The following is a 12,731-nucleotide window of genomic DNA, read 5'->3' on the forward strand; positions in this document are numbered from 1 at the left end:
CTACCTTAATCCTTCTCTTGGTCCAGCTTGTGCAACTGTTTCAAAGTGTTGCTTTCTTTTGACAGTTAAGCTCAGCCTATCTCTTCAGTGGAAATAAGTAAGTATTCTATTCTGTTGAGCTTTGATTCAGAGCAGCAGGTGGGCGAGTCCAGTCAAGTTATCTGACCTCATTCAAACCCTGAACACTTGCCTCCTCCATGGTTGATGACAGCATGTGCATGTAGAACACTCTTTACCAGCCAGTGTTTGGGACAGTCATACAGCCAGTAAAGGGTGAGAAGGAGAGGTGAACCATTGAGGGGAAGGGTTCGGTGGCACTGACGCGTGTCTGAGGGTGAGAAATGTGTGTGAATCAGCCTGGGCAGCAGACAGAATCACCCCCAACCATTCACTGTGCTCCAGCCCTGACAGGCAGAAAGAGCCTTATTAATGAACAGGGCCTGCTCTGTCAAAAACTGCACATGACAATGGAATGTAATAGGAGTTACATACAGGGGCAGCAAGCGAGAGGCCACACACACACACACACACACACACACACACACACACATTGCCAAACCCCCATGGAACAGAGAGAGAGGTGCAGCGGGAAGAGAGGGATAGCGATAGAGCAAACGGGGGGGTAGAGAAAGCAGAGAAGGGTGGATGGGGGAGGGAGAAAAGAAGGAGGTGATTGTTGGGGAGTTAGGAAGAATGTATAAAACGAGGGCCAGAGAGAGGGGGAGAGAGTGAATGAACAGAAAGAGAGAAGAAACATTGGTGGCAAGATTTTCGAAAGCAATAAAGGACTATCGAAAAATCAGGTAAACTGATATTTTTATGAATATGAATCAATCTAAAATTATTGTCTAGTCCTTATTCTATGTGAATTACTAAAGAAAACATTTCTAGGATGTTTTGAAGTCTATTGACACGCATCTAACTCTGTAACTACTGACATACAGTTGGGTTGGGTCGGGTTGTCTCGCTCTCACTGTTAGTGTAGTTCTACTGAACCTTACCTATGGTTGTTTGGTGTGTGCTGCTTGCTGTTATATTAGTATGTTTATTAATCCATACTTGTTTATTTAGGGAATCTGTCAGGTAGATATATTTGTATAGAATCATGGGGAGATTGCACTGGCAGCTCTGCTGTAAGTGGGACCAGCTGACAGGGCTGTTCTGGGTGTGTAAAGCCTGGTTTGAACCCACTGTGCAGATTTATTCCTCAGTGCTTCACAATGTTCCCAAAATGTTCAACCTAAAAGGGCAGCTGTGTGTGCAGAACTTTTGTAGAGTATGGTCATACTGTATGATGAACATTAAACTAAAGGATCATGAAGAATATAAAACTCGATGTTACGATTTCTACCTTTTTCTCCATTCATGTAGGCTGGGAATTCATTGTGGGATTGTTTTTTGTTTTTTGTTTTTTTACATTACAAAGCATTGTGTTTCAGATTAGCATATTGGTGTTTTAAATCACAAATGATGGTGGTGCCAGTAACCACTTCCACATTCACGTTATCCAGAGGAATTAGGGTTAAGTGCCTTGCTCAAGGGCACAGACAGATATTGCAACTTGCTCTGGGATTCAAACCAGCTACCTTTTGGTTACTGGCCCAACTCTCTTAACTGCTAGGCTACCAACCGCCCTGTGTCAATCCACGTTGGTCTGATTTATAAAAAGGGTTGTGGGAAATAAATTCTCATGTGCGATATCCCATACAGCACATGAAATCAAGCATTCTTCACAAATGTAAGAATAACAACACATTTGGAATATATACAGTACCAGTCAGAAGTATGGACACACCTACTCATTCATGGGTTTTTCTTTATTTTTACTATTTTCTACATTGTAGAATAATAGTGAAGGCATCAAAACTATGAAATAACACATATGGAATCATGTAGTTAACAAAAAAGTGATAAACATATCAAAATATATTTTAGATTCTTCAAAATAGCCACCCTTTGCCTTGATGACAGCTCTCAACCAGCTTCATGAGGTAGTCACCTGGAATGCATTTCAATTAACAGGTGTGCCTTGTTAAAAGTTAATTTGTGGAATTTATTTCCTTCTTAATGCGTTTCAGCCAATCAGTTGTGTTGTGACAAGGTAGGGGTGGTATACAGAAGAGAGCCCTGTTTGAAAAAAATACCCATATTTTTGTAAGAATAGCTCAAATAAGCAAAGAGAAATGACTGTCCCTCATTACTTTAAGACATTAAAGTCAGTCAATCCGGAAAATGTCAAGAACTTTGAAAGTTTCTTCAAGTGCAGTCACAAAAAACATCAAGCGCTATGATGAAACTGTCTCTCATGAGGACCGCCACAGGAAAGGTAGACCCAGAGTTACTTCTGCTGCAGAGGATAAGTTCATTAGAGTTACCAGCCTCAGAAATTGCAACACGAATAAATGTTTCACAGAGTTCAAGTAACAGACACATCTTAACATTAACTGTTTAGAGGAGACTACGTGAATCAGGCCTTCATGGTTGAATTGCTGCAAAGAAACCACTACTAAAGGCCACCAATAAGAAGGAGACTTGCTTGGGCCAAGAAACACAAGCAATGGATATTAGACCAGTGGAAATCTGTCCTTTGGTCTGATGAGTCCAAATTTGAGATTTTTGGTTCCAGAATGTGTAAGGGCTATTTGACCAAGAAGGAGAGTGATGGAGTGTTGCATCAGACAACGTGGCCTCCACAATCACCCGAACTCAACCCAATTGAGATGGTTTGGGATGAGTTAGACCGCAGAGTGAAGGAAAAGCAGCCAACAAGTGCTCAGTATACAGTTGAAGTCGGACGTTTACATACACTTAGGTTTGGAGACATTAAAACTCGTTTTTCAACCACTCCACAAATTTCTTGTTAACAAACTATAGTTTTGGCAAGTCGGTTAAGACATCTACTTTGTGCATGACACAAGTCATTTTTCCAACAATTGTTTACAAACAGATTATTTCACTTATAATTCACTGTATCACAATTACACTGGGTCAAACATTTACATACACTAAGTTGACTGTGCCTTTAAACAGCTTGAAAAATTCCCAAAAATGATGTCATGGCTTTAGAAGCATCTGATAGGCTAATTGACATCATTTGAGTCAATTGGAGGTGTACCTGTGGATGTATTTCAAGGCCCACCTTCAAACTCAGTGCCTCTTTGCTTGACATCATGGGAAAATCTAAAGAAATCAGCCAAGACCTCAGAAAAATAATTGTAGACCTCCGCAAGTCTGGTTCATCCTTGGGAGCAATTTCCAAACGCCTGAAGGTACCACGTTCATCTGTACAAACAATAGTACGCAAGTATAAACACCATGGGACCACGCAGCCGTCATACTGCTCAGGAAGGAGACGCGTTCTGTCTCTTAGAGATGAACGTACTTTGGTGCGAAAAGTGCAAATCAATCCCAGAACAACAGCAAAGGACCTTGTGAAGATGCTGGAGGAAACAGGTACAAAAGTAGCAACATCCACAGTAAAACGAGTCCTATATCGACATAACCTGAAAGGCCGCTCAGCAAGGAAGAAGCCACTGCTCAAAAACCGCCATAAAAAAAGCCAGACTACGGTTTGCAACTGCACATGGGGACAAAGATCGTACTTTTTGGTGAAATGTCCCCTGGTCTGATGAAACAAAAATAGAACTGTTTGGCCATAATGACCATCGTTATGTTTGGAGGAAAAAGGGGGAGGCTTGCAAGCCGAGGAACACCATCCCAACTGTGAAGCACGGGGGTGGCAGCATCATGTTGTGGGGGTGCTTTGCTGCAGGAGGGACTGGTGCACTTCACAAAATAGGTGGCATCATGAGGAAGGAAAATTAGGTGGATACATTGAAGCAACATCTCAAGACATCAGTCAGTAAGTTAAAGCTTGGTCGCAAATGGGTCTTGTAAATGGACAATGACCCCAAGCATACTTCCAAAGTTGTGGAAGATGGCTTAAGGACAACAAAGTCAAGGTATTGGAGTGGCCATCACAAAGCCCTGACCTCATCCTATAGGAAATCTGTGGGCAGAACTGAAAAAGCGTGTGCGAGCAAGGAGGCCTACAAACCTGCCTCAGTTACACAAGCTATGTCAGGAGGAATGAGCAAAAATTCACCCAACTTATTGTGGGAAGCTTGTGGAAGGCTACCAGAAACGTTTGACACAAGTTAAACATTTTAAAGGCAATGCTACCAAATACTAATTGAGTGTATGTAAACATCTGACCCACTGGGAATATTATGAAATAAATAAAATATGAAATAAATCATTCTCTACTATTATTCTGACATTTCACATTCTTAAAATAAAGTGGTGATCCTAACTGACCTAAGACAGGGAAATTTTACTAGGATGAAATGTCAGGAATTGTGAAAAACTGAGTTTAAATGTATTTGGCTAAGGTGTATGTAAACTTCCAACTTCAACTGTATGTGGGAACTCCTTCAATACTGTTGGAAAAGCATTCCATGTGAAGCTGGTTGAGAGAATGGCAAGAGTGTGCAAAGCTGTCATCAAGGCAAAGGGTGGTACTTCGAAAAATATATTTTGATTTGTTTAACACTTTTTTGGTAACTACATGATTCCATATGTGTTGTTTCATAGTTTTGCTGTCTTCATTATTATTCTGCAATTTAGAAAATAGTAAAAATAAAGAAAAACCCTTGAATGAGTAGGTGTGTCCAAACTTTTGACGGGTACTGTACAGATATACATACAGATGTACAGTGGATTTAAAAAGTCTACACACCCCTGTTAAAATGCCAAGTTTTTGTCATGTAAAATAATGAGACAAAGATAAATCATGTCAGAACTTTTTCCACCTTTAATGGGACCTATAACGTGAACAATTCAATTGAAAAACAAACTTAAATCTTTGAGGGGGAAAAATAAAAAAAACTCACAATAACCTGGTTGCATAAGTGTGCACACCCTTAAACTAATACTTTGTTGAAGCACCTTTTGATTTTATTACAGCACTCAGTCTTTTTGGGTAGGAGTCTATTAGCATGGCACATCTTGATGCAATATTTGCCCACTCTTCTTTGCAAAAGCTGTCAGATTGCGAGGAAATCTCTGTGCACAGCCCTCTTCAGATCACCCCAGAGATATTCAATTGGATTCAGGTCTGGGCTCTGGCTGGGCCATTCCAAAACGTTAATCTTCTTCTGGTGAAGCCATGCTTTCGTGGATTTGGATTGTGCTTTGGGTCGTTGTCGTGCTGAAAGGTGAACTTCCTCATCATCTTCAGCTTTCTAACGGACACCTGAAGGTTTTGTGCAAAAATTGCCTGGTATTTGGAACTGTTCATAATTCCCTCCACCCTGACTAAGGCCCCGGTTCCAGCTGAAGAAAAACAGCCCCAAAGCATGATGCTGCCACCACCATGCTTCACTGTGGGCATGGTGTTCTTTGGGTGATGTGCAGTGTTGTTTTTGTGCCAAACATACCTTTTGGAATTATGGCCAAAAAGTTCAACCTTGGTTTCATCAGACCATAACACATTTTCCCACGTGCTTTTGGGGGACTTGTTTGTTTTTGCAAACTTCAGCCGGGCTTGGATGTTTTTCATTGTAAGAAAAGGCTTCCGTCTTGCCACCCTACCCCATAGCCCATTCATATGAAGAATACGGGAGATTGTTGTCACATGTAGCACACAGCCAGTACTTGCCAGAAATTCCTGCAGTTCCTTTAATGTTGCTGTAGGCCTCTTGGAAGTCTCCCTGACCAGTTTTCTTCTCGTCTTTTCATAAATTTTGGAGGGACGTCCAGTTCTTGGTAATGTCTCTGTGGTGCCATATTTTCTCCACTTGATGATAACTGTCTTCACTGTGTTCCATGGTATATGTAATGCTTTGGAAATTATTTTGTACCCTTCTCCTGACTGATATCTTTCAACAATGAGATCCCTCTGATGCTTTGGAAGCTCTCTGCGGACCATGGCTTTTGCTCTGAGATGCAACTAAGAAAATGTCAGCAAAATCCTACTAGAACAGCTGAACTTTATTTGTGATTAATCAGAGTCACTTTAAATGATGGCAGGTGTGTAATGACTTCTATTTAACATGAGTTTGAATGTGATTGGTTAATTCTGAACACAGCCACATCCCCAGTTATAAGAGGGTGTGCACACTTATGCAACCAGGTTATTGTAAGGTTTTTATTTTTCATTTTTCTGCCTCGAAGATTTCAGTTTGTTTTTCAATTGAATTGTTCACATTATAGGTCACATTAACAATAGAAAAAGTTCTGACATGATTTATCTTTGTCTCATTCTTTTACATCACAAAAACCTGGCATTTTAACAGGGGTGTGTAGACTTTTTATATCCACTGTATGTCTCCAACCAAATACCTTTCATAAGCAGATCCTTTGTCAAACCCTCTCTAATGGAGTGTTATTTTCTATCATCTTCAGATGCCATGTCCGCCAATAAGGATTGTCCACCTCCACTGATAATCCTCTTACTGGCCCTTCTTATTGGCTCCTCCTCCTTTGCCGCACCTTCTGACGTCTCATGGACCAACCACACAGCCACCCTGCCTCTGAGGCCAAACAGACACACGTACGACCTGTTGGAGCTCCACTCAGACGAATACTACGATACGTTTACTGATCCACCCAGTCACCCCCCACCTGCCCCCTCACAGGGCACCAATCCTCAACCCTGTGACTATGACCCCTGCCGGGAGCTACAGCCTCCCTGTGCCCAGCTGGCAGCCTCCAGCGGCTGCCTGTGTCCAGGGGTGAGTGGGCCCCATGCGGCCCCAGAGGCTCCCTACCTGAAGAGACTGTCTATGGACGGTTCAGGAGTTGTGGTTCAGTGGTGTGCACCATTGTCTTTCGTAACCCATTATGAGGTGGTGGTGGGTGAGCTGGAGCCCTTGGTGTTTGGTGTAGACCAGAGGAGTGGTACTGTGAGGGGGATGGGGCAGGGGGCAGAGGTGTGTGTGGTGGCGGTGAATTATGCAGGAGTCAGTGAGCGTCAGGAGGGGTCCTGTACGCTGTATGAGCCCCCTGGGGACAGCAGTGTGGCCCTCAAAGCTGGGCTGATCGGAGGGGCCCTGGGGCTCCTGTTGCTCCTCTCACTGGCTGTCCTGCTCTGGAGGCACAGGGCTCGGAGAAAAGCAGATGCCAGGATCACACAGGCCACAGAGGAAACACTATGAGAGGACTGAGGGGAGGCTATGGTAGAGGCTGACTCAGGGGTGGCTATCCAGGGCTGAGAATAGAGACATTTTATTCCTACTCTTATGGTTAAAAATAAAAGCTATGCAGGAAGGCTCTTTTAGTCATAAGTGTCACACCAAGTCGACAGATATTTAGACCTCATGAGCTCTCCTAACCAGTTAAGAGTTACCGGCAGATGTCTTGATAATAGAACAATGCAGTGAGTCAGTGGTTCCTCATGTGCCACATGCAATTGCTTTGGAGTTGTTAAAATACTGTTTTGATATTTCTATATGATCAACCCATAAATAATCTAGACCAACATGCAACAGTACCTCTCGCGCTTTTGACAATGATTTCACATGATTTCACAAATACTTAGGCTCATAAATAAACATGTTTTTCTTTCAATTATTTAAATTCCTACATCATGTTATTTCAAGTTATCCATTTGTAGAGCAACATCACCTTGAATTTTAGGACTCCTTTAGGTATTAAAAAAAAAATCGATATAAAACATTGAATTCGGCCTTTACTACTCAAGCCCATAGAAAGGCATTGAATAACGCATTCATGAATGTTAAAAAAAGATATTATAAAGAATAAGGTTTTGAAGTGTCTAGTATATCTAGTAGATATAAGAAAGCTCAGGAAATACACTACATGGTCAAAAGTATGTGGACACTCAATCTATCAGTCAATCAATCAAATGTATTTATATAGCACTTTTTACATCAGCAGATGTCACAAAGTGCTGTACAGAAACCCAGCCTAAAACCCCAAACAGCAAGCAATGCAGAAGTAGAAGCACGGTGGCTCGGAAAAACTCCCTAGAAAGGCCAAAACCTAGGAAGAAACCTAGAGAGGAACCAGGCTATGAGGGGTGGCCAGTCCTCTTCTGGCTGTGCCAGGTGGAGATTATAAGAGTACATGGCCATTTAAGGCCAGATTGTTCTTCAAGATGTTCAAACGTTCATAGATGACCAGCAGGGTCAAATAATAATCACAGTGGTTGTAGAGGGTGCAACAGGTCAGTACCTCAGGAGTAAATGTCAGTTGAAACGACTGTAAAATCATCAAGATTAATTGTCAGATCCAACAGCAGATCTCTTTGTTTCTTGGGACCTAGAACTAGCGTCTCTGTTTTGACCAGGTTTAAAAGCAAAACACTTGCCGCCATCCACTTCCTCATGTCTGAAACACAGGCTTCCAGGGTAGACAATTTTGGGGTTTCACCATGTTTCATCGAAATGTGCAGCTGTGTGTCGTCCGCATAGCAGTGAAAGTTGACATTGTGTTTCCGAATGACATCACCAAGGGGTAGAATATATAGTGAAAACAATAGTGGTCCTAAAACGGAACCTTGAAGAACGCTGAAACTTACCATTGATTTGTCAAGGGACAAACCATCCACAGAGACAAACTGATATATTTCAGACAGTGGCAAGAACATGTCCGTGTAGATCACTTAAGGTTTCTAATCTCTCCAAAAGAATGTGGTGATCGATGGTGTCAAAAGCAGCATTAATGTCTAGGAGCACGAGGACAGATGCAGAGCCTTGGTCTGGCGCCATTAAAAGGTAATTTACCACCTTCACGAGTGCAGTCTCCGTGCTATGATGGGGTCTAAAACCAGACTGAAGCATTTCATATATACATTATTTGTCTTCAGGAAGGCAGTGAGTTGCTGCACAACAGCTTGTTCAAAACATTTTGAGAGGAATGGGAGATTCGAATAGGTCGATAGTGTTTTACATTTTCCAGGTCAAGGTTCGGCTTTTTCAAGAAAGGCTTTATTACTGACACTTTTAGTGAGTTTGGTACACATCCGTTGGATGTGTTATTATGTTCAACATAGGAGGGCCAAGCACAGGAAGTAGCTCCTTCAGTAGTTTAGTTGGAATAGTGTCCAGTATGACGGTTGGACGGTTTAGAGGCCATAACTATTTTCATGAATGTGTCAAGAGATAAGGATTAAAAAAACTTGAGTGTCTCCCTTGATCCAGGTCCTGGGAGTTCTGTGCAGACTCAGGACAACTATGCTTTGGAGAAATACGCAGATTCAAAGTGGAGTCCGTAACGATTGTGATCTTTTCATCGAAGAAGTTAATGAATTTATCACTGCTGAAGTGAAAGCTATCCTCTTTTGTTGAATGCTGCTTTTTAAGTTAGCTTTGCGACAGTATCAAACATTTATTTAGGATTGTTCTTATTCTCCTCAATTAGTTTGGAAAAATAGAATGATCGAGCAGCAGTGAGGGCTCTTCGAATTTGCACAGTACTGTCTTTCCAAGCTAGTCGGAAGACTTCCAGTTTGGTGGCGCACCATTTACTTTCCAATTTTCTGGAACCTTGCTTCAGGGCTCGGTATTTTCTGTATACCAGGAAGCAAATGTCTTGTGACAAATATTTTTTGTTCTTAGGGGATCGACTGCATCTAGGGTATTACGCAAGGTTAAATTAAAATCCTCAGTTATGTGGTTAACCGATTTTTGTACTCCGACATCCTTGTGGATTAGGATATTGAATTTGAATGGAATAATTTTGAATTTGTAATGTACAAATTTAATCATTAAATTCCTAAATTGAACTTGTATTTCATGATCTGAAACTTAATTGAATGAATATTGCATTCAGATTAAAAATAACATTTCAATTTAATTCAATATTCAAATTCAATATTTATATATTCAGTTTCAATATGATAGCTATCGCAGTCATTTTCTGTGTTTACAAGTTTACAAACTATTATTTCAAGTTGACCAAAGTTTCATCATTTCTCAGATCCATTCAGATCTAGTTTTCAAATTCAGTTTTCAAATTCAGTTTCTAAATTCAGTTTCTAAATTCATTTTCAAAACTGCTCACAACATCTGGGTACTTTGACAGCCAGGAAAAGTAGAGGAACAATGATCAATCTTATTCCCTTCCAACAATGATAAATCTAACTCCCGCCACTCGGGCTCTTAGACAGACACTGCATCTCAGTGCAAGAGGCGTCACTGCACTACCTGGTTCGAATCCAGTCTGTATCACATCCGGCCGTGATTGGGAGTCCCATAGGGCGGCGCCCAATTGGCCCAGCGTCGTCCGGGTATGAATGTGTTCTTAACAGACTTGCCTAGTTAAATGTAAGCATTTTTTTTAAACTTCCAGCCAATCGCAAAGTAAAACAGGCAACCACCTGACCTCTTTAATGGCTGTTACGTTGACTGTATTGGCTGGCAAGAGACGTTAGTGATCGCTGAGCAGTTATTTTAACTAACTTCTAAGGAAGGAGTCGTTTTTGATATTACACCTGATCAAGCACAATGTGGTACCGCCACTGTCAATAGTAAGTTTTAACTGTCTGTAATTCTTTGATCACTCGCGACGCTAATTAGTGGAACGCAGGATAGGGGGTAACGTTAAGCTAGAATGGGTAAAAATAAATTTAAACAACTTGCAATCGCGTTGCTAATTTAGCTTCTCGTCAACTGCAATGTGAACTCTTGGGATAACTAAAACTAGGAGAAACTGTAACACATTTTATGTTGAATTTTATTTCATCTGAGGAACCAAAACGGCACAAAACAGGCTTCTTATGAAGGTAGGTAACTAGCTGTACTAGCAACAGTTTACCCCATACCATGGCCTAGTTAGCCAGATCCAGATGTTGAGATATGTTATTAACATGCGGCCATACAGTAACATGTGAACGCTGTTTTTTTGCAACCAGGCTGTGCCCTGCCTCCTAGAGTTTGTTTAGCAGACAAATAAAGATACACACTCCAACTCAGTTTAAAGTGGGGAAAAGTGGTAGGAAATAATGTGACTTCCTCCAACAGCTACATCATTTGGGCAGCTGTAAAGACCAATTAGCTTGAAAATTTGGTGACGCTTGTTAAATAAAAGTCAGATGAATCTAACCAAGCCAACCCCCTATGTATGTTAATTTGGCTGCTGATCCAGCCTCTCCAACTAGTGTGTGTACATGAAATATTATAATGATATTTGTTTCTTCTCCTTCGCTGCAGATGTAAAGGACACATTTTGCGTCATGATTAATCTACAGCGGTCAAGTAGATGGAGGTCTGCCGACGGTCAGGCGCAGAGTCTGATGCTGCTTACACTCAAGGATGGGTACACTTCACCCATCTGGACTTCCTGGGGGACACTTAGACCATGGTAAAGCTAGGACGATATGGCCACACCTTCATCTCCAACTACAAGACCAGTAAGTGTTCCTTGTCAAAAATCCCAAGGTTTACACCAGTGTCTCTCAATCCATTCCAAGGGGACCAAATAAGCAATCAGCTGAACAGTCAGTCCTTCCTTATCCTCTGCTTCCACCTTGTGGTGCATTTATTTATATGTGTTGCTTTACAATAAGATTGACAAGCTAAGATGGAGGCTTTGAGTTATGATTTGATTAAAGCTGAGATCATCTGCAAAAGGTGAAACCGCATCACTGGTCGCTTCAGGTGCATTTCTTATTGTTATGTTAATCAAACAGAGGAGAGGAGCATCCAGCGTTGTGGTAAAAAAAAGTTGTAGTACATACTCTGCTGTTCTCAGTGTACAATGATGTCGAGGGGGGGAAAAAAAACAGGGTTTCATTGTTTAAAGTAACGTCTTTGCCATTTCCGTTTGCGATATAAAAGTTTCACACCACAACTTATTTAAAAATCCGACCCTTGAAGTCCTCTAAGAATTTATTGACAAACACTGATTTAGATCACGTGATTAAACTACTGTTATAAGATGCCTTTGGGGAAAAAAAAAGATTTGACACAAACATCATTTGTTTAGCTTTTCAGGAAGTTGATCAAATGCACAATGAGCCCAGAAGACCCCTCCCCCCTGCAGTGCAACCACCAGTCCAAGCACAAAGTGGGTTAAGTCCAGATGGAGAGACACCCCAGACCTCCAGAAGGAGAGTCCATCCCAGTGGGAATAATCAGGCGAAGGAGGTATCAGCCACCGAGTCTGATCCGTCTGCAGTTGTTGGGATGCTACCAAGACTTCAATCCATGGCCGAAAGTGGACATTCAGCAACTGCTGCTGAAATATCTTTTTCAAGATTTAAATAGCGACTGAGAATTTGAGAGAGCAGAGATATTGAAATGGTGAATAATGTTTGTATGTATTCATTGTGCATACATGATTAAATCGATTAACCTACAGTTCTGACTCATTACTCTGTACTTTTTTATTTTAATGGATAAGTAACAATAAAATAAAATAATGCATGAGATTGAATTCAATAGATAATCAATATAGGCTACAAAAAGTTGACATTCTAGTTTCTGAAACAATTAGGACTACAGCAAGATGGTGTTAGTGTGACAGTGATTATTGGAAAAGGTTCCACTGCCAGCTGACTGCACCCTCAGGCGAGTTGAAGTAGTCCTTGTTCTCGTCTCTGAAATTCTTGGCTTCACTGGCGTAGTTATTGCTGGAACATACCGTGATATCCAGCATGGACTCTGTAGGAGCCTTGGCGTGCCACTGGCTGGCACCACCACTCCACTGCCCACTTCCTCCCTGTACAACTGGAGGTGAGTTCAAATCCAATTATTTGTGGATTTTGA

General features: G+C 41.4%; 1 protein-coding gene across 3 annotated transcripts; it reads left to right on the forward strand.

Moving 5' to 3' along the window:
• The first annotated feature begins 579 nt into the window (after window positions 1-579).
• On the forward strand, window positions 580-12,323 carry LOC106603114 (LRRN4 C-terminal-like protein). Of its 3 annotated transcripts, XM_082974480.1 has the most exons (5): window positions 580-803; window positions 6,406-10,492; window positions 10,713-10,747; window positions 11,175-11,374; window positions 11,950-12,323. In XM_082974480.1, exon 2 carries the CDS (start codon window positions 6,411-6,413, stop codon window positions 7,155-7,157), a length of 747 nt encoding a protein of 248 aa, XP_082830606.1. In that variant the 5' UTR covers window positions 580-803; window positions 6,406-6,410; the 3' UTR covers window positions 7,158-10,492; window positions 10,713-10,747; window positions 11,175-11,374; window positions 11,950-12,323. The 3 variants fall into 3 exon arrangements, 2 of the variants coding, with proteins under 2 accessions (XP_082830606.1, XP_082830605.1); XM_082974479.1 differs by lacking the exon at window positions 10,713-10,747; XR_001328370.3 differs by lacking the exons at window positions 6,406-10,492; window positions 10,713-10,747 and having other exon boundaries at window positions 662-803.
• Window positions 12,324-12,731: the final 408 nt, after the last annotated feature.

Source organism: Salmo salar, chromosome 04 (assembly GCF_965601325.2).
Source record: "Salmo salar chromosome 04, fSalSal1, whole genome shotgun sequence".
Lineage (NCBI taxonomy): Eukaryota > Metazoa > Chordata > Actinopteri > Salmoniformes > Salmonidae > Salmo > Salmo salar.